This window comes from Nycticebus coucang, chromosome 6, assembly GCF_027406575.1.
Source record: "Nycticebus coucang isolate mNycCou1 chromosome 6, mNycCou1.pri, whole genome shotgun sequence".
In the NCBI taxonomy this organism is placed as follows: Eukaryota; Metazoa; Chordata; class Mammalia; order Primates; family Lorisidae; genus Nycticebus; species Nycticebus coucang.
In genome coordinates, this window is record NC_069785.1 from 50,664,204 (window position 1) to 50,687,876 (window position 23,673).

Genomic DNA, 23,673 nt, shown 5'->3' on the forward strand with positions numbered 1-23,673 from the left:
AGTCGAAAAACTATAATAAATATCCTAGAAGCAGATTCACATATATAGGAGGAGCCTAGTTTAATAGAGAGTGGTATTAGAAAAAAGAGGAGATAATTTAATCAATAGCATCTGGAAAATGGACTTATGTGGATAAGTTAGACCCCTTAATTCACATAAAAAGGTCAAGTGAAATAAATATCTTGTTACGGAAATAAAGATAAAGAAGAGAAAATTTAATGCAAAGCAAGTAGAAGGAAAACATAATCAAGATAAAAATGGCAGTAAATTAAATAGAAAACAAAAAACAATAGCCCAGGTATGGTGGCTCATGCCTATAATCCCAGCAATTTGGAAGATCAAGGCAGGAGTATCACTTGAAGCCAGGAGTTTGAAACCAGCCTGGGCAACATAGTGAGACCCCATCTCTACCCAACACAAACTAAAGAGAGAGAGAGAGAGAGAAATTAAACCTAAATCTGGGTACTTTGGAAAGATCAGTAAAGTCAATAAACCTAATAGAGGGCTTATCAAGTAAAAATGAGAAAACTATCCATAAAGCAAAGAGAGAAGGGATATCACTACAGATCATTCTGGCAATAAAAGGACGATAAAGATATATTGTGGAAAATTTCACGTGGAACTTACACTAAGTGAATAAAGTAAAATACTAGTAATTTTTTTAGAAAATCATATTGCCAAAGAAATCACAGTCCCTTCTTATCTATGGCCTTTGTCCCTTGAAGCAAACTCATAACTTCTCATGTTCACATCAAGGGGAAATAAGCTCTAAAAATGGTGACTCTGCAAGAAGGGAACATTCTCCAACAGCTACTTTAACTGTGCACACAGAAAACAGTCTGGGCCCATAGATGACAACAGATAGCAAATTCTTCTCATTAAGCTGACCGAGGGTCTAAGAAACCATTTGCTCTCCTTCCAGCTCAGGGAGCTTCACAATCACTGCCTCTCAGGACCTGGTTATCACTGCGGACCACTGACTGCTGCCTCCTGCTGTTTCCTTCTTTCCCTCTGCACAAGTGAGTTTATATTGCAATTATTTTCTTCCTCTTCCACTATTGATTTTGTGTGTGGAGGGTGGCAGACAACTTGGAAGATCCTAAGGATGGCTGTCTTGTCTGGGATACTATAATTGTACGGCGTATTGACCGTGTCTCCTGGGGAGAGGGCAAACGAGTGCTATGTACAGAGAAGAGCTCATGAATATTTGAGTGGCAGAAAGGTGTTCTATGATAGAAATAGTTAGCTTGTTTACCAATATCAAGCCTTCCTTTCGCTGCACTCTTGAGCTCCTAACATTTAGCTGGCCATGAACTATAAGAACTTTTATATCCTCCCTTGCAGTGAGGTACGGCCACATGTCTAAGTTTCACTACCGGCAGGTGGCAAATGATGTCTGTCACTTCTGGGTCAGATCCTTCAAAGAAATATATGTATGTGTGTGTATAATATGCACTTCTCTTACCTTTCTCTTTTACCACATCACACATGTGCTGGTGAGAGTCCAAGCAACCACATGGGACCAAAGATGAAAGAGAGATGTTGAGAATGGCAAAGCTGCCCTATCAGTCCAGTCCCACCAATCTTTGAGCTACTAAGTAAAAGAAACAAACTGGTTCTTTTTTAAACTAAACTATTTTGGGGAGTTTGTTATGGCAGCTAAGACTAAAAGTATTATAATAATACATCAATAAAAAACGAGATAGCGCCAGCACCAATGATTTTCTTCGGACGGGAATAAAGACTGTGTCAAATGCTTCTTGTGTGGGCAGTGTGCCAGGATGAGCTGAGGAGCCCCAGGGGCACGCTGGACAGACGGCAGGTTAGTAACTCTGGATTTGCTTTGATATGGTTTTGTTTGGTTATACTGAGCTAATCAGCAAGGTTTTATCTGGATAAGAGAGGTTAAGTATCCCTAAAGAGGCTAAAGAGGATTTCTGAGGGAGGAAGGAAGAAAATAGGAGGAATCATTAGGGGTGAAAGGGTAAGAGTACATTTAAGATATTTTATCTTAAAAGTATGTATAAAGTTGTCCTTACTCCAACTCTTCATTACATTTTCTTAAATCAACATTATTTATGCTTTTGGAGTTGGACTTAATTTTTTATTTTTTTAGAGGGAAAAATAACAGGCTGAACTTAACCCCAAGGGGGCAGCAGAAGCCCAGGGAGGTTATGGTACGTTAAATCCTAGTAGGAAATAGAGAGAGAGAGAGAACCAGAGGCCAAAATTATTAAACATGTTTCCATCAAAGCAGGGAGATGAAAAAAAGGGTGAAGAAAGAAGGCTAAAGTCAGGTGAAATATTTATTTTCAACTAATGATAAGAATTTTGTTACGTGTTAATTTTACCTCTTCGTATTATTGAATTGTCTATGGTGAAAGGTAAAGTTTCTTTGCTTGAGTCATAAAAACTTTCAACTTTAAAATCTTGATTATAAAGGAACTGGAGTTGTAAATCAAGGAATACTTAATGCCAGAGATTACCTAATTTGGGCCACCCACGAAGTAAGTTTTCTAATAATATGTTGTGGCTCTGAAAAGTTCGAGAAATGAAAGGTATCAAGTATATACTCTTATATTGTTAATTTTAAAACCTTGGGTCCAGAAACTTGATTTTTCCAAAAGCCATCCCTATAACTAATGTTACCTACCCACACAGGATAGTTCACATTGAACAGTGGAGTAGGATTATCCATTGAACAGCTGAACCTGAATTCACATTATACCCACTTGTCCATTGCCCAATATGCCCTCTCAGGGGGACACAGAGACGCACTGCCCAGATCCCCCTTTAAGGAAGAACCAGTTGCCCCATGTGTCAGCAGTTGGCCTCCAGCTGACCAACCCTTTGGGCTCTGCCTCAGTTTCCCTAGGGCTTGTCCTCACTAGGGTGGCCCACGTCCAAAGAGAGACATAAGTAGGGCTGGAGAGGCTGTAAGTGGGATTGGCAGAGGCTTTGTCAGGCCGGTGTTGTAGTCCCACTTCCCTCTCTGTACCATCCTGCTTCCTCCCACTTGCTTCCTGATACTGGTCCCCATAAAGACACTGCATGCCAAACTCCATCTTAGTGTCTATTCCCAGAGACCCCAACTCGGTTGAATTGGGTGCCAAGAATGATCATAGAAAGTCTGCAAAAAGAAGGGACACTTGGCTGACAATGAGGACCTTTGCTCCTTCATCTTGAGAGTTAAGGTAATCTGGTACCCAAGCTAAACAAAATCTCCTTTTAAATTTCGTCGCACCATTATAGCTGTACTAGCTAGAAAGTTGCCTTTGGAAGTTCTGTAGAAACTTCCTGAGACAGTGAAAGGTCTTTCTCAGTGACCGACTCTCCATCTTGGGAGCAAACCAGATTTGACACCAAGCCAGTTTCTCAACCCAACAAGATTCAACATGCTATGAAAAGCATTTTTTGTTTATTTATTTTTCAGCTGATTATAGGCTTTGGCGTTGTTTTGTTTTTATTTATTTGTTTCTATTCATGTGTTTCCCCCTGGAAGCAATTCAACAGAAAGAAAAATGTTTGCCTTACTGTATTTTACCCACAGTATCTGGACAAGGAAAGGAACCATCTTATTTAGTACTTTATAGATGACTTATTAATGAGTTTTCAAATGAATAAAATTAATGCCATCAGAGCAGAAATAGTGGCCATTGTTGTTACTCATGCAAATTATCTTCAAGCTTTGTCAGCCCTTCCTTCAGCAAAAGCACATAGAGAAACCAAAAGTTGGGAGTAAATTTAAAGTACTTGAAAGGATTTTTCCAAACCAATATGCCCAAACCTTGAAACCCTGAACATCTTCACATTTCTAATCTATATTAACTACAGTGAGGGGTTGAGGTAAAGAAAGGAAACTTCTCATGCCCTAAAAATGGCCAGAAAACAGCCTTCTTTAAAGACAAGAGACAGTGTAGTGAGTTAAATAGTGGTCCCCAAAAGACAAATTGATGTCCTAATCTCTGGCATGTGAGAATGTGCCCTAATTTGGCAAAATGGTCTTTGCAGATGTAATTAAATTAAGGATCTTGAGAAGAGATGAATTTCATCTCATCTAATCATCTCTCACCCTAAATCTGGTGACTCTCGTCCTGTAGGAGAAAGGAGAGGGAGACTTGAGACACAGAGACCCAGGGGAAGGTGACACGAGAGCGGAAGCCGAGATTGCACTGGCGTGTCTGCAAAGGACAATAAAATTGCCAGCGGCCACCGGAAGTTAGGAAAAAGTATGAATGAATTCTCCCCCAGATCTTCCAGAAGAAGCCAACCCTGCCAACACCTTGATTTTGAACTTCTGGCTTCCAGAACTGTGAGACAATAAATTTCTGTTGTTGTAAAATGCCCAGTCCGTGGTGATAGGGTACAACAGCCCTGATAAACTACTATAGTTGAGTTGCTACTTACTTCCGTAGTGCCACGGGCTCCCCAGGGGCTGAGCAGAGCTTTGATTTCGAGCAGAGCCCAGGATACTTTGAAGGGCCTGCGTATTAATGTAGCAGGGGTCGTCAAAGAGATCTGCTCGACACACAGCATGCTTCATCGATGAGGCGTCTCGCTGGGACTGCACCCCTCTCTCATGGGCATTACCTGCAGTGATTAGTAGTGATCAAAGCATCATGTCTTTGCTTTGTAAATAGTGGCTCAAATAATGTTGGAGATTAGAATTGACAGGTAGCTAAAAGGCAGGCTCACTCTATATAAGAACTGAACATCGACTTCCAGGTTTTACCTATAAAATCAAGATAATCACCACTCTGAGGGAAAGCCACCATCTCATTGAGCGCCCCATCCTTCAGCTAACCCACTGCTTCAACAGTAGGTAGGACAAGCAGCAACATCCAAAAGACGAAATGTCCACGGAAGAAAAAGGACTGATTATCTCAGCAAACAGCAGGGACCCACACCCAGCACTGCTCAAAGCGGTAGCCAGGAAATCAGGAAAACACATGTATCCTATTCAATTTGAGTATCTATTGTTAAACTCCTTTTCAAAAAAACAATTAATTTAAAAGTCTTACTTTCTGTGGATTAAATTCATTTAGAAATAAATGAATAAAATAAATAAAATTCTTAAGTGTGAAAAGTCTGGCTTCTCTGTGCCCCAAATTTTTTCTTGCCCAGTTCAGCTTTACACTGATTACTGATGTTTAATTCAGTTATTCAATAGGCACAACTCAACCCTCAGGTTACATCCTCCTCCCCTCTTAATCTATCCTCTCCCTATCCATTCTATTCTAAGTATTTGATCAAAATGATCTTTTCAAAACTGCAAATCTGGGGCCAGGAACGGTGGTTCACACCTGTGATTCTAGCACTAGGGGAGGCCAAGACTTGAGGATCAATTGAGCTCAGCAGCTTGAGACCATCCTGAGCAAGAGTGAAACTTCCTCTCTAATAAAAACAGAAAAATTAGCTGGGTGTGGTGGCAGGTACCTATAGTCCCAGCTACTCAGGAGGCTGAGGCAAGAGAATTGCTTGAACCCAGGAGTTTGAGGTTGCTGTGAGATGGGCCTATGCCATGGCACTCTAACCTGGGCAACAGAGTGAGACTCCCCCTCCACAACACCCGCCACAAATCTGATCCTATTTCTCAGAGATTTAAAAACCTTTCAATTGTCTCCCATGCTGCAGGCCCTGCTCTGTTTACTGTAGAGTTCCCTTCTACTCTCTCTCCTCCCTAGTCTCTGCCTAGGGTCACATTGGCCTTGCCATATGATGTCCACCAAAAGGCCATCTCCTCCTATTGACACACTTTTCCCTCTCCCTTTCCATCACTCTCATCCTTCAGATGTCAGTTGAAACATCTCTTTCTTCAGGAGAGCCTTCCTTGACCTTCCTGAATAGATTAGGTCTTTCTGCTTTGCTAGCGGTTTCCACTTAACCTTCAAAACCCTTATCACAATAATTTTATCCTTTATGTTATTTTTATTTAGTATCTGGATGCATCTAGACTGCATCTTCCATACAGGCAGGGATCCTGTCTGCCTTGCTCACAACGGCAACCACTGTACACGCCTGGCACATAATATTAGGATATCAACAAATAGTTACTGAATGAACCATATTTCACTACCTGATGGCATGACATACTCTGTACCTTTCAAGGGTTCTGTCCTAAGAGTGCCAGCATAGAACAGTTTTGCTTTACTGTTTAAACAAGTACGTTTATAGTTTTAGCCAAATATGCTACTTGATCAGCATGAGGCTGCATGAGAAGTGGTGACCTTCCATTGCCTTATGGAGAAACACTTCTACAGTCCTTCTGCTTCAGTCATGAAACTGCCCTGATGTGGTCCAAGAAGAACCCACCTCACAGTGCATTTCACAGCATGGTGAACTCGCAGTATGGAAACCTAAGTGTTCACCAAGGAGGGGGAGCCTGTTAGAAGACCACCTGCTCCTCCTTTAGTTCTTGTCTATTTGTCACCTGTTGAGTGTCAGCCTGCCATGTGTCACACTCCATACGTGGGGTAGACTGAAAGAGGACTCCTTTCTACAGAGGGAGGGGTTAACAGGACACTTTGTTTGTTTTGTGCATTTTGCAACATACAAGGCAGTTTCCATTTGCTTAGTTAAGTGGATTTATAAGTTGCATTATCTAGTTTAAACTAAACTTACTTTCAGGAATGGAAAGTGGCTGAAAAATCCCTGCAAAGAAACTAAGGATCAAAGATACTTCCTTTACCCTGAGTAAAAGCTCCTCCTCAGTTGCATTAAGGGCTTATAAACAAGGATGACCTAATCCAGTCAGAGCTTGGGGACCCCTAAAAGTTAAAACTGTCAAGATTTAAATCTAGATTTACATCTATTTTGTCAATAGATGCTCTAAATGGATACTAGGCCTTGAGATACGATCTAATTCAGCTGTTGTAATTAGCAAGACTTTAAAAAAAATTTATTCATCACCAACTCTAACTTTAAAATTTCGACATTTGTGTGTTTTATATACGCATAATATATTAGTATTGTATTCATATGTAACTTACATATGATTGAACAATCATTTATTTAGGAGAGCCTGCTCTTAAAAAAGGCACTGAAAATGCAACAAAAGTGATCAAAAGTGATTGCAAGTGGCTAAGAGGTCAGCTACTCCCATGGATGTGAGTTCAAACTCCTGTGGTATCTCTTAGTATCCATTAATTAACTTCTCTAAGACTCAGTTTTCACATATGTAAAATGTGGGTGCCTAGATTAAAATACAATTGTGAGAATTAAGTGAAATAATGTTACTGAGACACTGAGCAGAGGACCTGCCTTTAGTTGACATTTAATACATTGTTCTCATTGGTGCTCAGTTGTTCATCTACACATGATGCTTTTCTTTTACTGAAATACCCACCTCTTCTTTTCTTTACTGAACTCCTATTTGCCTTGAAGATTCTGTTCTGAAACCATGTCCTTCAGGAAGCCTTCCCCCGAGTCCTTCCCTCCTGGTTGGGTAAGATGCCAGTCCACGATCAACTGTAACTATATGTTTACTTGTTTGCCTTCCCCCTTGAGTCCTTGAAAAGAGACTCTCACCCATTTATTTGCGTAGCTTCTGCATCTTTAGTGTGTTCTGTAAAGCCCGTGTTTAAAGAAAAATGTCTGTTAGCTGAATGAACAAAGGACTGCCTGTCTACCCAGTTTTCTTTCTTAGTGTATTTGACTCCACCATGTTCTAAAGGCTAAATTAACACTTATCACAGGACGTGACTCAGCTGCCCTTCACAAAGCCTTAAGCTGAACTCACCACCTCGAGTGCATCGTCCCACAGGATTACACACAAGCTTTGGGGTCTATCCCAGTCTCTCTCGAAAATTGACATCGCTTTTTTTCAAATGCAGACAGTCCACCCCATACCCAAATTTGAAATCATTCCAGGCTAAGGTGTATGGTTGATGTGATCTTAGCCACATTTCCCAGGCATTATGTATTCCAAAAATTCTTTGAGCCAAGTATTACTCTGAGAATCTATCCAAACTGCCTAAGAAAAAAACTGTGTCAGAAAATAAATACATGAAGTGTGTAGATACTGTAAGTAACAAAGTTTTTAAGCACAAGCCCTTAGGGTTTACGGAAATTTAAAGTCTTTTTGATTAAAAAAAAATCAACATTTCCATTTTCACTTGAAGTGATAAATACAATTAACTCCTTCAACAACCAGAAGCCTATTTCAGTATTTATGATATACCAGAAATCAAGTTTTAAGTCAATATTTGAATAAATAAATGCCTTTGGAGGAAAAAAGCCAATCTTCACTGAAAATATTTGTCTAGGTGCCTCTCAAATGCTGACATATGAATCTCTGTGAAAAGTCATACAAACTGTATTTGCTATTCTGGCAACTGTGAGTGATTTGCTCATTGGTCAAGAATTTCAGATCACTTTTAAGACAGAGATATGCCCAAATAGTCATAGGCAGGTTCCAAGGTTCTAGATATCTAAAGATAAAAAGAACATTGTAGGGCGGCGCCTGTGGCTCAAGGAGTAGGGCACTGACCCCATATGCTGGAGGTGGTGGGTTCAAACCTGGCCCTGGCCAAAAAAAAAAAGCTGCAAAGAAAAAAAAAAAAGGAACATTGTAGTAGGAAACTCCCACTTGCCACAGTGGGAGAGGTCTCACTCACAGTGGCCCCAGTGGATGGGTTGACTCCTATCCCACCAAGGTGTTAATGGCTAAGGTTTGGGGAGATGGCTTCTGAGCTTTCTGGTTCCACTGGGGAACTCAGAATCTACTTCTTTATGAAAACAATGATGTAACTCAATGATTTACAGGGGGAAGAAAGTAGCTGCAGGACTTTTGTCTACTACAAATACCCTTAGCTCAGTGGTTAAGGCACTGACCACATACACCAAGGGTGGTGGGTTCGAACCCAGCCTGGGCCTGCTAAACATCAATGACAACTGCAACAACAACAACAAAAAAAATAGCCAGGCATTGTGGTGGGCACCTGTAGTCTCAGCTACCTGGGAGGCTGAGGCAAGAGAATCACTTAAGCCAAAGACTTTGAGGTCGCTGTGAGCTGTGACTCCAGAGCACTCTACCGAGGGTGAATAGTGAGATTATGTCTCAAAAAAAAAAAAAAATACAAACACCATTTCTTACGTCCCCAAGATTCTGAAAGGTTTCCAGTTACTCATTACCACAGAGTCACTGTTAAGAAAGGTAGTGGGCCACAAAATTTCCTACTGTCTAAGAGTTAACCATTATGGCTAAAACTAATTCTATTTAGAAAAAAACAAGAATCAACAAAACTTTTATTACAAGAGTTTGGATCTGCTTATGGAGATGTAGGGCACATACATGCTATGTAAGAACAAGGCATTATATGTATATTGTTTTAAAGAAGAAGTAAAACCAAGAGAAGCAGAAACAATAAACTGAATTCTATGATGACGACAGTCAAGAAAAGTGAATGAGGTTGAAATGATATCTCCTTATATCCACTAATTTCTTTATAAATTTATGCTTAGGGGAGAGGTTGCTTTTAAAATATATTTCAAAAATCAAGTTGAGAGTTCTTGGGAAAGAAAAGAAGGGAAACCACGCTCCTTTCTCCATTGGTAACTTTGTGATTTAGCCCGTTCAACATAATTCTAGAAATGTCAAGAATTTTCACGTAGCAAGTTCCCCTCAGAAGCTGGATGACTGAGGACAGAAGACATGGGTATAAAAACTGCTTAATGGGGGGAGAACAGATAAGCTGGAAAGGGAGGTATCTGGACAGGGCTGAAAATGCTGGAGTTTCTTGGGACTCTGTCATTGATTCAAGACCCCTCTTCCTCTCTTTGCCCTACGCTCTCTCTGTGCTAATGATCTGGGAACAGCTCCTGGAACATTTAGTTCTGGTGCTCATTTATTTTCTCTCTCTCCCTATCTATTTTTCCTGTCTTTCTCCCTCTCCTTCTGCCACCCTCCCTTCCTTCCTCACCTCACTCTTTGGGACTAGGTAATTTCCACTCATCCCTCAGGTCTTGGTTTGGGTGTCACTTCCTTAGAGAAAGCCTCTACAACCCTCCCACCCCCAGATTAACTTAGGTTTCCCTATTTTTTGTTCTTGTAACATGTAGGGCTTTGAAACACTCATCACATTTGTTTAAGGTATAAATTTCTGGTTGAATTGCAAATTAAATGAGTGCCACCTGGGTCTCCATCCCTTGCACCCAGCACTGTGCCTGGCCCATGGGAAGTTCTCAATAGCCGTTGAGTGAACTGTTAAATATATAAAGAATATATGGCCAGTTGTGGTGGCTCATGCCTATAATCCCAGCACTCTGGGAGGCTGAGGTGGGTGGATTGATAAGCTTAGGAGTTCGAGGCCAGTCTGAGCAATAGTGGGATCCAATCTCTAAAAATAGCCAGGTGTTGTGGTGGGCATCTGGAGTCCCAGCTACCCAGGAGGCTGAGAATCGCTTGAGCCCAAGAGTTGGAGGTTGCTGTGACCTGTGATGCCACAGCACTCTACCGAGGGCGATAAAGTGAGACTCTGTCTCAAAAAATAAAATAAAATAAATGAAGAATACATGAATGAGATAAAAAGGGCATAAAGGAAATTCCAAGTGAGCTTCAGCACAGGGAGAAAATGGTTACAATAAGGCAGAGCATATGTGGTATGTTCCTGACTACTAATCCTTAGGTTAGGAATTTCCAGGGTGATGGAAAAAAGGGAGGAAGGAATTACACCTCTTAGAGAGGGTAGTTTTTAAAAGGGAGTCAAACTGACCACTAATTTAATTTGTTTAGTCATATTATTAAGAATTAATTTGGAATTTTAAAAAACTTCAAAGAAAGGCATGGAATTTTATTTTATTTATTTTTTATTTTTTTGAGACAGAGCCTCAAGCTGTCATCCTGGGTAGAGTGCCGTGGTGTCACAGCTTACACCAACCTCCAACTCTTGGGCTTATGCAATTCTCTTGCCTCAGCCCCCCAAGTAGCTGAGACTACAGGTGTCTGCCATAATGCCTGGCTATTTTTTGGTTGTAGTTGTCATTGTTGTTTGGCAGGCCTGGGTTGGATTCGAACCCACCAGCACTGGTGTATGTGGATGGTGCCTTAGCCATTTGAGCTACAGGTACCAAGCCTGGAATTTTAATTTTTATCAAAAGAAGCCTTTTTTTGTTTGTTTTTTGTTTGTTTGGTTGGGGTTTTTTTTTGAGACAGAGTCTCAAGCTGTCACCCTGCATAGAGTGCTGTGGTGTCACAGCTCACAGCAACCTCAAACTCTAGGGCTTAAGCGATTCTCTTGCCTCAGCCTCCCAAGTAACTGGGACTACAGGTGCCTGCCACAACACCTGGCTATTTTTTTCTTTTGTTGCCAGGTTTGAAACCGCCAGCCTCAGTGTATATGGCCAGTGCCCTACCCACTAAGCTATGGGTGCTGCCAGAAGCCATGTTTCTAAAGAATTTAAAATACTACCTTAGCTCACAATTCCATTTTACAAGGTAGAGGAGGGTGGTAATCACAACTATACCAGAAATAACAAATCCTCATGTATTCCCCACTGTATAAAAAATAATAAAATTAATTCATTGGCACAATTCCACAAGAAACATAGGATTATCCTTGGAAGGGACTACCTTGTAGGTGACAAGTTTCTACTAATTTGAGTCCTCAAATATGGTTACCCAACTCTGTTCTCCACTGAATAATTTATACTGTTCAGTCATCTCCCCATCTAAAAACTTTCTTTCCCAAAGAAATAAATACTTTCAACAACTCGTAAGAACACAATGACTAACTGGCAGTATAACTTGTTTTCATTAAAATATATTTCCAACCTGCTATCTTATATGCACTATAGTTGCATTGTGGAAAACTTTTGCCTAACATCAACGATCACATACATTAACAAAACATTTAATACCCCGGCAAGTGTGGGCTGGAAAGGCTCCTAATTGACACACTCATATTTTGACTAATCCTTTTGTTCCATTTGCCAAGCTGGAATAAATGTTTTATCTTAATCCTAACGGATATGACAGGCATCAATTTTCACATTAGTTTACTGTCTGATCTTCTTTGAAGTGGAACTCCCTTGAGTTTGGAACAGAGAAAGCACCTTTCCCGGAGGAGAGCTTTGATGACGTCAAAGCAGGAAAAGACTCCATAAAGCAAAACCATCACCATGGGGGATCACATAGAGAGAGGGAAAACCACGAGCCGTCCGAGGGACACACTTGCAGCCTTCTGGGACTCTCTTGGAGGCCTGAAGCAAAGGATTATATATTTACTTATACACACCTGACTTCCCCAGGAAGTATTTAAGAGCAAGGGCCATGCAAGACCACAGGGGTTAGAAGGAAAAAGGCGGATGGCAGATGGGGAAGAACATTGGACCTACCTGTCGCCTTGCTTTGCTCTAAACAGTTCTCGTATACGCTGCTATGCTTGGAGTTTCCAGGCTGTACAAACAACAAATTGTGAAACATTTATAAACATGCTACACATTCACAAACTTTTTAAAAAATACTAATAATGCTCCCAGAAGAATACAGCAGACAATTTCACTTTCTGACACAGGAAATATCTGACAGCTAAGAAAAGGAAACTGTGATTTGGGGTGAGGAGAGTATACTTTTTTCATTGCTTTGTAGCTACAGAGGTGGGTCTGATTGGGCTGGGGGTTCCTAAAGGCTGCCAGTGTCCTGTGTCCTGAGGGTTACTGCCTCTGCTTGGGAGGTCACATTCCAGGACACCATCCAAGACTAGCCAGAAAGTAATTTCCAAGACATCAGTATAAACACTGACCATGTAGCCAACAACTTTTCTCTACTTTGAATTGGCAGATTGGAGCCCCACTCTACTGAGGTTTGTGCCAAACTCACTTCTCATCCTTAAGAATCTCATCCAATCAAAAGGCTTCAATCATCCCTATCTAGATAGCTCTTTTCAGCATTGGAATGGGGATTTTCTGATGCCTTTGAGAAGGGCAATGCTTTTAGGAAGACTAATCTGGCAGTACTGTGCTGGTGGGCTTGGGGAGATGTGATTGGGGACTGGAAAGAAGCTTTCACAATCATTGAGGCAAGTGAAGGCCAGAATGTAGAAAGGTGCAGCTGAAGTGGAAAAGTTCTGGGTACATTCAAAGGATATTTTCATACCAGAATCCTAGCTCTTGAGATTGAGTTGATATGAGCCCCAAAGTGTAATAAAAACAAAGGATTGTGGCAGAGTGGTAGTGCCACTCATAAACATGAACAAATCTCGAGAGGAATCGAGTTTGGAGTCAGGGAGAAAATGCTGAGTTCAACCTTGATATAAATGAACAGTGTAAGGCAACGTGGCATTCAGCTGACAAGACTGATAAGGGCTGAAGACAGAGATGAGGGAGGAAGTGTATACACTGGTGGTGTACCAGGGACAAGGCAAGGGCTGAGAGCAGAGCCTGGGAGAGTGCTTACGTGGTGGTAAGGGAGATCGTGGGTTTTCAGGGGAGGATATGGAAGAAAATTTGACTTGAAAAGAAAAGATGCGACTTTCTTCAAAATTTAGATCAATAGATGATAATTGGCTACATACGTGATAGAGCAAATATAGTAAAACGTTAATTGTAGAATCTACATGGCAAGTATGTGAGTGTTCACGCTATAATTCTTTCAACTATTTCATATGTTTGAAAATATTCATAATCAAATGTTAGAAAACATGAAAAAAAAAAAAGCAGCACCTAGAGACACAGAAAGAGAATGACAAGATGGAAATCTTCTGGGAGATGACAGGGGAGGTCTCAAAAAAGAAGAGATAGCCAACAGGTGTCAAATGCTGTAGACAGATGAAGAAGATTGTGGAATGAAATAGATTTAGCAATTAGACCGTGGGTGACCATCGCAAAAGTAATTTCTATCAAGTTGTCAAGCAGAATTCAATCTTATACGTATAGTGCAGATGTTAAAGAAACAGTGCTTTCTAGAAGTCCCCCTGATGAGAAGGTGGGACATTATTACTTCTGTTAGGGAGTCCAAGTTTATTTGCATGCAGAAGGAAAAGAACTGATAGAGAAAAAAGACGGAGACAAAGGTTAAAGGACAAAACAAGGGCACAGAGTTGGCAGGAAGGGACTGGATCAGGAGCCCAGGGAAAATAGTTTTGGAGACAGTTGCTAAGGAAGAGAAGCAAGGAGAAGGTAGGAAGACTTGGAGAGGGGAAAGGGTGAAGTTGAGGATAACATGTTGGATTGCCCTAGCCTTCCCAATGAAGTGAGAAGTGAGGTCATCTACTGAGGCTGCCATTGGAGGATTAGGGGTAAAAATAATCTAGTACAAGCTCCAACAATGATTCACTCGCTGGCCCTGTATTTGAAGAAGATGGGACTTTTTCTAAACCAGCATTTAGAAATGCTCAAATTAAGCACTCTGGTGATAAGGGCAGAATCGCGTTGCTGGTTCTAATACAATGAAACATTACTTACCAAATAACACAATTTTTCACACCGTAAGGGGCAGTACGACATTTTTTCTGTAGCTTGAACTTTGATCCGCATGTCTGAAACACCACCTGCAGGTGGCTGCTTCCCTGGAATTTCATTGTAATACTCGTGATCTTCTCTCTCCTCAGCTCGGCCATCAACATGCACCTCCTCCTCCCTGGAAGGGGAAAAAAGAACCCCCAAGAGGTTGGGCAGGAACCATGCAAATCATACTGAAAACTCTGCATTCATGTTTTAAACTTATGGCTATGTGTAAGTGATGTCAACCATCTGGATAGAAGTGACCACATGGCTGAGTTGTTTATCTTTCTGTAGACAAAGTGGGGCAAGGCAACGAGAGTGCCTTGGGTGATGCTTTTGTGTTTACCCTCATTGATACATAGTAATAATAATAAATAGGGTGGCACCTGTGGCTCAAGGAGTAGGGCGCCGGTCACATATGCCGGAGGTGGTGGGTTCAAACCCAGCTCCGGCCAAAAACCACACACAAAAAATAATAATAACAATAATAATAATAATAATAATAATAAATAATGAACTTACTAAGTACAAGGCATTTTGAACATAAGATCATAAAAATACAAAGTATCCTTGGCTATCTCCAGCATGCTTTAATTGTTCCATTTGGAAATGTTTTGCTTAGAGAAAATTTAGATATTTTTATTTGGGTAGAGGCCTGGCCCGATTATTAAACCAAGATGAAAAAAACAGAAGTGCTATCGCCAGCTATCTTGTCTGCACAAATCTGAAGGAGTATATGGGATTAATAAAGAAATATTAGGACCATATGTGGCAAGGGGGTAGATTTATATAAATACATAATTGTTTTTAAAATTGAAACAGGGCAAACAAACAGACTTTTCTTCCCAATTGAAATTAGTAAAAAATTCTTATAAAAAAATAAATCAAGTCTTTTTGAATGAGGCTGATTCTACTGACAACTCACACAGTTTCCCTGGGTTTATCATGTCAACAAAATGCACTAAGCTATAAGCACCATCCTGGGAAAAGTTCAGCATCAGAGGCTTCTGGTAACACTTCTCCTTTGCTATCCTAGACCACCTCATAAAGGAAGCTCTCCAAACCCAGTGTTTGTTGATACACAAAGTGACAGATCAAGGGAAAATGCATTTTAAAATGCTCAAGAGGTCCGCTTCTCAGGCATGAACGGTGGGAGCCAGAGGCATCACTGCTGTCCACACTCGGTGAGGCTGGAGAAACCTGAAAGGGTTCAGCTTTCATTGCGGACTTCATGTGCCTGAGTGAGAACAACCAGATTCTTGGGCTACGTCCTGTTCTACTCCTGCTACAGTTTAGTTGGAGCTGATCTATTTCCATTGCAAGCAAGCAAACTAACAAAAGTTCCTGCCATGGGGTGGTGCCTGTGGCTCAAAGGAGTAGGGCGCCAGCCCCATAGGCCGGAGGTGGTCAAACCCAGCCCTGGCCAAAAAAAAAAAAAAATTCCTGCCATGGACATTTGAATTTTGTCTTTGTTCTTTGTTCTTGACTTTTTCTTTTTCACCAATATGTAAGGGTTCTGGAGTTGAAACAAACCTGAGAAATTTGTTGGTGTTTATTATTTTATGATTCCACTTAATTAATTCATAGCCCTGTGTAACATTAGAGAAACAGGGCTGATCCCTTCTTTAGTGTCTCCTTTAATCTTATTACAAAGCAAAAGGAAATAGCTGAATAAATAGGAATAGAGGAAAAATATTACTATTATTCTATACTGAAATTGTGGCTACTTGTAAGAAAGAATTAATCATTTTTAAAATGCCATATTCATTTTTAAAATATATATAGCAAGTCAAGTAATTATAGAGCTCTTGGCTGACCTTTCACAAGAAGTATTCAAGGAAGGGTTTTTCAAGTACTGTTTAAACCGAAGTTCAAAAGCCTGCCCTATGGTACTTATGACGTCTTGGGCCATTCCATTGCGGCATTCCAATATGTGACAGGCTGCAGGAAGACATACAAAAAAATCATAATAACTTTTCAGCAAGAGAAAATTATATAAAGTCAAAATACTTCCAGAACTCTCTTTAATTCTGAAATGGTATAAAGAATACCTCATATATCATATGAATCAAAGGGAAAAAACATTCAAGTGTTATATCTTAATATCTCAAAACACTTACAAATTCTAGTCTCAAGGCAGGTATTTGGGGACCACATTTTTATAAAAGTAGACAGATCTTGGCTACTAAAATGACAACTATTTAGAGCTAGCTCTCAAATTCAATACAGGAAATGCTTACAGCAGCAATCTGATGGGAAAATGAGGTTTGAGGTCTTTACGCAGTATGTTACAGAAGATGGAAAGGAGACTTCCCAAACCGCCCCTTCCCAAAAGTGGGGAATGTGTTGCTGATAAAGACAGAGGCTTTGGAATATCTTCCCCGCTAGCCACTCCTTTGCCCTGTCATTGTTACCTACCATAAAGTAATGACAAGTATGGCAATCCTCATCTTCCAATTCCACTAATGAGCTATCTCCAATAAGCAGCAAAATTAAGGTTTGGCGACCATGTCATTATCAGAAGATATTTAAGTTTTTATTAGATACTTTCTCTGAGAAGCAGTTTTTTACACACAAAATAAACAAGTGGGAGGTCTGGCAGGCAGCTGACAGAATACTTCAATTAAATGAATTTAACAAACTTGCTGGTGCTACATACAACAGGAGCTTGTGTTTAGGGACTATAAATTATCTCCCCACTATATGTGTATATATATGTGTGTATATACATAAGAATGTTGCAGAAATTGTCAGCTCTTCTCTGAGAATAGCAGAGAAAAAAGGCCATGGGTTTAAGGGAGTGCATGAGTGCATGGAAAATTAGATGAATTCCAGAAAAGCATCTTGGGTCTTGGAAGTCTGAAAACAACACTGGAACACATTACAAAAAGGGATATCAGAGGAGAGATATATAGCTGTTTTTGTGAAATAGTTTAACTCTGTTAACTTAAAAGAATGATTTTATGCTTTGCATTGTCTTACAAAGAATTGGTATTTATTTTAAGTAAAAGGCAATTCATTCAAATCCAGTAGAATTGGTAGAGCTGATAACAGCCAGGTTATAATAGAATCTGTAACAGTGTTTCTTAACCTTTCATTGGTAATCATCTCAAGGAATCTCTGATATTCTCATTCCTGAAGTAATCTGACTTTTATTTAAAGGATTTTAAATGTGAACACTTCTAGAAGGTATATGTGTGTGTACACACGTGTGTGCAATGGTGGCATGGTGGTATTATTAAACAATGCTAAGATGTCAGATTTCCAAAAGAAGTATTTCTTGTTCTTTTTTTTTTTTGTAGAGACAGAGTCTCACTTTATGGCCCTCGGTAGAGTGCCGTGGCCTCACACAGCTCATAGCAACCTCCAACTCCTGGGCTTAAGCGATTCTCTTGCCTCAGCCTCCCAAGTAGCTGGGACTACAGGTGCCCGCCACAACGCCCGGCTATTTTTTTTTGGTTGCAGTTTGGCCGGGGCCGGGCTTGAACCCGCCACCCTCGGTATATGGGGCCGGCACCCTACCCACCGAGCCACAGGCGCCGCCCGTATTTCTTGTTCTTATCAGGTTGTCTCTTTCAAGTACAACTTGGATCCTGAAACAGATTTAAGAGCTAATTCCAATTTAGAAACACAACTAAGAATATCTAATCTATTAATTTATATCTTGTCTAGCAAAGGAAAATATTTGGTCTTTAGACTGTTATTTTGTGTTATCCTTATTTTTTCCTCTACTGTAGCTTAACACAGTGACCAACACGTGGAATGTGCTCTAAAAATGTTTGTTGAATGAATAAATACTGACTTCCCCGAATCATTAATATTTTTACTGTACAAAAATGTCTTTGTTTGTTTGTTTGTTTGTTTGTTTGTTTTGAAGTGAGACCTGCAGTGAGTCCCTACAGTGGGTCACATTCTTACAGACATGACTAATATAAATTATTGCTTTGATCATTTGTGGAAATAGTCTCCTTCCTAATCAGGCCTCATTTCCTAGGACCTACAAAGCACCCTTGGAGATGCACTCTCCAGTTGAGCCAAGAGAAGTTGTGTTACATTATAAGAAAAGGTAATTCACTTGAATTCCTTTGTTTTTAATCTCATAAATTCCTAGTCCAATTAAAAATTAAGTCAAAATCAGAAATCATATCAAAATGGAGGTAACATTTTCATGATTTTCTTTTTTCTTAGGGTTAAGGAGACATTGAGAGATAAAGATGAGGAAGATAATGAAAGAGGCAGGAGATTCAAGCAGGCATAAATGAACTGTACTTCCAATAGAGGGATAAGAGAAAAAGGACATTTAAGAGAACTCTGGGAAAAGATTCACATCTGAGTTCAAGTGCCAGTTACTGTGTGACCCTGAAAACGTCAAGGTATGTGGGCACACTGGAGTGAATGAATCAATCAAACCCATCAACCAGTTTCTACCACTTTTAGCATACTCCTATAAGATGCTTTATTTACTTTTCTAATTCTATTACTTTGGCTTCTTGGTCTTGTTCATGGGCCATGTTACTTTTTTCTCTCTCTCTTTTTTCTTTTTTAAAGAGACAGAGTCTCACTAGTTGCTCAACCTGAACCCAAACTCAAACTACTGGTCTCAAGCGATCATCCTGCTTCAGGCTTGTGAGTAGCTGGGACTACAGATACCTGCCACAACCTTGGATAATTTTTCTATTTTTAGCAGAGCTGAGATCTTGCCCTTGCTCAGGCTGGTCTCAAACTCAAGCAATCCTCCTGCCTCGGCCTCCCAGAGTGCTAGGATTACAGGTGTGAGCCACCACGCCCAGCTTGAGAAGATTAAACAGAAAGAAAAGAAAAAAACAGTGATGCCTGTCTTTCCAGGGAAGAAGCAACACTGAACAAATAGGCTAACACTGTGCAGATGTTCTGCTCAGTCTCACCACCTTCAAGAAACACTCATAATAATTGTATTGTTGACACTCACAGATATGCTGCTCTGTGGAAATGGTCTTTTTTAGGTTAGTTATGGCCCAAGATAGAGGTGAGCCTTGAATCACATATAAATATACTCATTTCCCAGCATTAGACCCATCTCCAAAATCTCAGCCAAGAATTTCCCCATCTTCAGCTAATGGGATGGAAGTAAATCAACTACCTGTACAACTCGTTCCAAAGAAGAGTGTGAATTTTCAGTGATATGATAACTCTGCCATCGAGGCTGGAACTTTTGTTTCCATGTCTGGAATCAGATGCAGATCTGGGTTCTTTTCATCCCACCTCATAGCCAGTTATACCCCTGGGTATCAGACACTATGTTAAGCAAGATTTAAACGAATCTGAGATTCATACTTCTTTCGTCTTTTTAATTTGGGTCTTTTTAATTTTCTAACTGAGTGTTCATCGATAATAGGATGAGAACTATTCCTAAAGGATAACAGGTCCTTCTTTATTCGCTTTATATTTGTGTTTAACAGGTTTTTTTGTTTGTTTTTTTGCTTTTGTTAGAAAACTAGAAATTCAAAGTTCAGGTTCTCAGGTCTACCACCAGGTGGTGCTGTGGGATCAAAGCAGGGCGTCCTCCACATTCCAGGAAGAAACAAGCTCCCAGAAGCAAGTCAGTTATCAATCAGTCCACCATTAACTAATGCCACCAGGCAGTAGAGCGGGTACTTTATAATCATAAACATAAATATAAGTAAGTGGATTCTTTTCAAATGGTTTATAGGGTTTTAAGAAAAGAAAAAACTTTGTTCAGAAACTCAGAACCCTGGCCTTCCTATATCCAGGTGGTTCAGGTTAACAGTGACCTCCTCACAGACTAGATTCAGAGAAAATATTCAAATCTTCCTGGAGTTCTACACATCTGGAGTTAAGAGAATATGGATTTCCTCACTTCCAGCAATTACAGAGGAGGCAGGCTGTATTAGTCACTAAGCAAACTCAAAACACTCTTTACTGGAACCTACCTTTTCTAGAGAAAAGGCCTTTTATAAAATGAATTCACTATCGGGTCCTAGCCAAGAAAAGTGGCAACCGCCCTGATTTGAATGCAGTAATGCTGAAAGTGAATCGGGCACACTTGAGACAGAGGCAACATTCAGGATTATCAGCATGGAGCCTGGTCTCCTCTGCCTGTCACTCCTGATAGCCAAACTCTCCTCATCCCTGCAATCTGGGGATTTAACCGTCCTTTTCAAGTCCACAGAAATTATACTTTCCAGGGTACCACTGGACTGAATGGCATTTTCCCACCTTCATTCCCCTTAACTCTTTTTCAGTGTTTACTGTCTGAGATGTCTCCTCCAGGAGAAAACTTTATCCTTCTTAGGTAATACTTAACTCCTGACTTCCCCCTTTCCTCCTGACTGTCCAGGACTGTCCTCCACTCCCTGAAATCCTTAGCCCCCTTCTTTCTGGGTTCTGCTAAGAAGCTGCAGTTCTTCCAAGCCTGCACTTGTAGGCCCACAGCCTGCCTCCCTCTCCCCTTCACCCTCTTACTCTCAGACTCTCTCTCCTGTCTGCCATTTTTCCCTGGATGAACCAAAATCATTAGGTAATTCTATAACATTATCTTTCTGGTTTCACTATTTTTTATTGGATTTAGAACTTTTTTTCTTTTTATAACAGTAATAAATATTCATTGTAAGAATTTTAGATAAATAAAAAAGCACCAAGAAGAAATAAAAATTACATAAAATCTCATTATCCAGGAATAACTACTATGAACATTTTGGCATGTGTTTTAATAATGTTTTTCTCTGTATATCTACCTCATTCCCAACAAAATTATCTAGAATCATACCATACACCAGGGCTGGGGAACCTGGGACCTTAGAATCACAAGTGGCTTGAGTGCAGCCTTTGGCTGAATCCAAATGTTAATAAAGGGATTTGTTCTGTGAAGTTTGGGTTGGGGTGAGGGGTCACACTTGGGGATATGGAGGGCCACATGTGCCCTTGAGGCTGAAATGCTTCATAAACTGATATTTGTGCTAATAGCCTTGTGACTATTTTCCCGATGTCACTGATTCTTCTACAACACTAATTTTAATTGCTGCATGATTGTACATTCTATGGATTCATTTACATGATTTAATATTTGTGAATATTGGATTTATTTGTGCTACTATATAAATGATATATGATCTATATTGCTTAATCTTTGTGCATGTCCTGATTATTTCTCAGAAGTAAAATTGCTGGTTCAAAGGTATTTATATTTTTAAGACTTTTAATAAAAATTATCAAACTGCTTTCCAAAATATTTGAATCTATGCTCTTATCAGGAGTGTTGAAGAGAAACCTACTACTCCATACTACATTTTATCTTTTTTGACGTTTGAAATGTGAAGACAAAATATACTGTTTCATTATAATTTGTATGTCTTTGCTAGTGAGACTAAGCTTGTTTTATTTTTCACATGTTTCTTGGTGCCTGTAAGGTTCTTTTATAAAAGCATGTTCAGAACCTGGAATCAGTCTATCCACTTACTGGATGGGTAACCTTAGGAAAACCACCTTACATTCCAGTATTTTCTTCTATAAAAAAGAAATAATATCATTACCTACCTCCTAGTTGTTGTGTTGACAATGACTGGCATATGATGATTGTGCAGTAAATGACAGATATTTTTCCTTGCCCTATTTTTCTATTGGATTGTTTGCCTTTTTTCTATTTATAAAATACTTGCCCCTTCAGTGGAGTATCATTCCAAATCACACAGGGAAATAATACCAATAGCTACCATTTACTAGGTACTTACTATAAGCCAAACACTGAGATATTTGTGTTACATACAATATCTCATTAAATCCTCAGGAACATCTGATTCCTATTTCTTCAACAACTCTCATATCTAAATAGTCATCAAATACTAGTAGTTCACAAATTTGGTCCAAACTATCCCTTTGTCTTCTAATGCCATTTAAGACATTAAGACCTCCACTCAGGACTAATACGATGTCTTCCGAATTATACTCCACAATTCCAGATTGCTTTTCTGCCATCCAACATCACTTTTACAGACACTATGGCCAAAAACTTATCACTTTATAATTTCAGCAGGATGACAGTAACCAGAATAATTTTAATAAGGCTCAAAGTCTTCGATGGCTCCTAGTGACCTCCTGGCCAGCATTCAAAGCCCTCCACAATCTGCTTCTGGCCTCTCTTTTTGGCCATGAATCCTCTACTTCTTTGCTTCCCCTTCCCTGCAACCCCACATTTCCATGACACTCACATGTTCAAACACAGCTCTCAGCTCTCATTACACTGTCTTTCCCCCACACCTTTATTCACTCATCCCACACTTCCTAACTGAGGTCTCTTCTCCAGGCACCCCTCCTTCTCTGTGCACATCTGATGGGTTACGTTTATCCCTCCCACTAAATGATGAGTCCATGGTATTACCTCTTTGTCAGTACTTTGAGTTGGGGGGCTCAGGTGAAGGGTAAATATTTAACACCAGAGGGGTGTGCAATCCAGGGGCATGTTGAGAACACAGTGGCTTCTCACAGAGATTATTATAACCAAGATAAAAAAGAGAAGGGACAGGAAAAAGAGGAGTAAGTGGTGAGAAGATGCTAACTTTAGAATACCCTGTTTCTAAGTTACCTGTTTGCTCGGATTGTCCTATTTCCTAAAGATGAGATGATGGACTAAAGACAATTACTCATTCCGTATGTTATCTCAGTTATTCATCCCAACACCACCAGGAAGTAAATGTTATTATTCCCACTTAAAAGACAAAGAAACTGAGGTTTGTAGATGTGGAACAATCTGCCTAATGTCACACAGTCAGATGGTGGAAGAATCATGATCCAACCCAGTCTTTCTGACTCCTGCCCTGATCTTATTTTCTACATATAGGCTGATGACTAAAGAAAAACAGACTCTGAAAGCTCTATTTGGACTGTTTCTATCCCACCAATACCTCATAGCCTCAGTTCTCATGAGTGTCTTCCCAAAATTCCCATGCCAGGACACCCATGAATTCCTACAAGCAGCTCGGCTCTGACAGACTACTCAGGTACCACACCAGGGCCTTTCAAAGTGAACGCGATGCATCATTTTCTCTGCCTCTCCTGTTAAGGAAGAGATTTGCAAGCACATGGACCCTTCCTGTCCATTTCCCTTGGCAACCACATTAATCTTTGAACTCATCACCATTTATTCAAGAGCAATGACACGTCTAGAGATAATCAGGCACTGATGGCTAAGTCACTAAACATCTAGATTTCCCGATATATTTTTTTCTTCCTTTTACCCTG

At 40.1% G+C, this 23,673-nt stretch overlaps 1 protein-coding gene across 1 annotated transcript in view; it reads right to left on the reverse strand.

Moving 5' to 3' along the window:
* SHC4 (SHC adaptor protein 4) overlaps positions 1-23,673 on the reverse strand; it is a 118,631-nt gene that overhangs the window by 14,662 nt on the left and 80,296 nt on the right. The window contains exons 7-10 of the mRNA XM_053594039.1: positions 16,257-16,380; positions 14,401-14,575; positions 12,334-12,394; positions 4,408-4,590 (exon numbers count right to left, since the gene is read on the reverse strand). Of these exons, the coding sequence (XP_053450014.1) occupies positions 4,408-4,590; positions 12,334-12,394; positions 14,401-14,575; positions 16,257-16,380 (543 nt within the window). The remainder of the gene's footprint in view (positions 1-4,407; positions 4,591-12,333; positions 12,395-14,400; positions 14,576-16,256; positions 16,381-23,673) is intronic.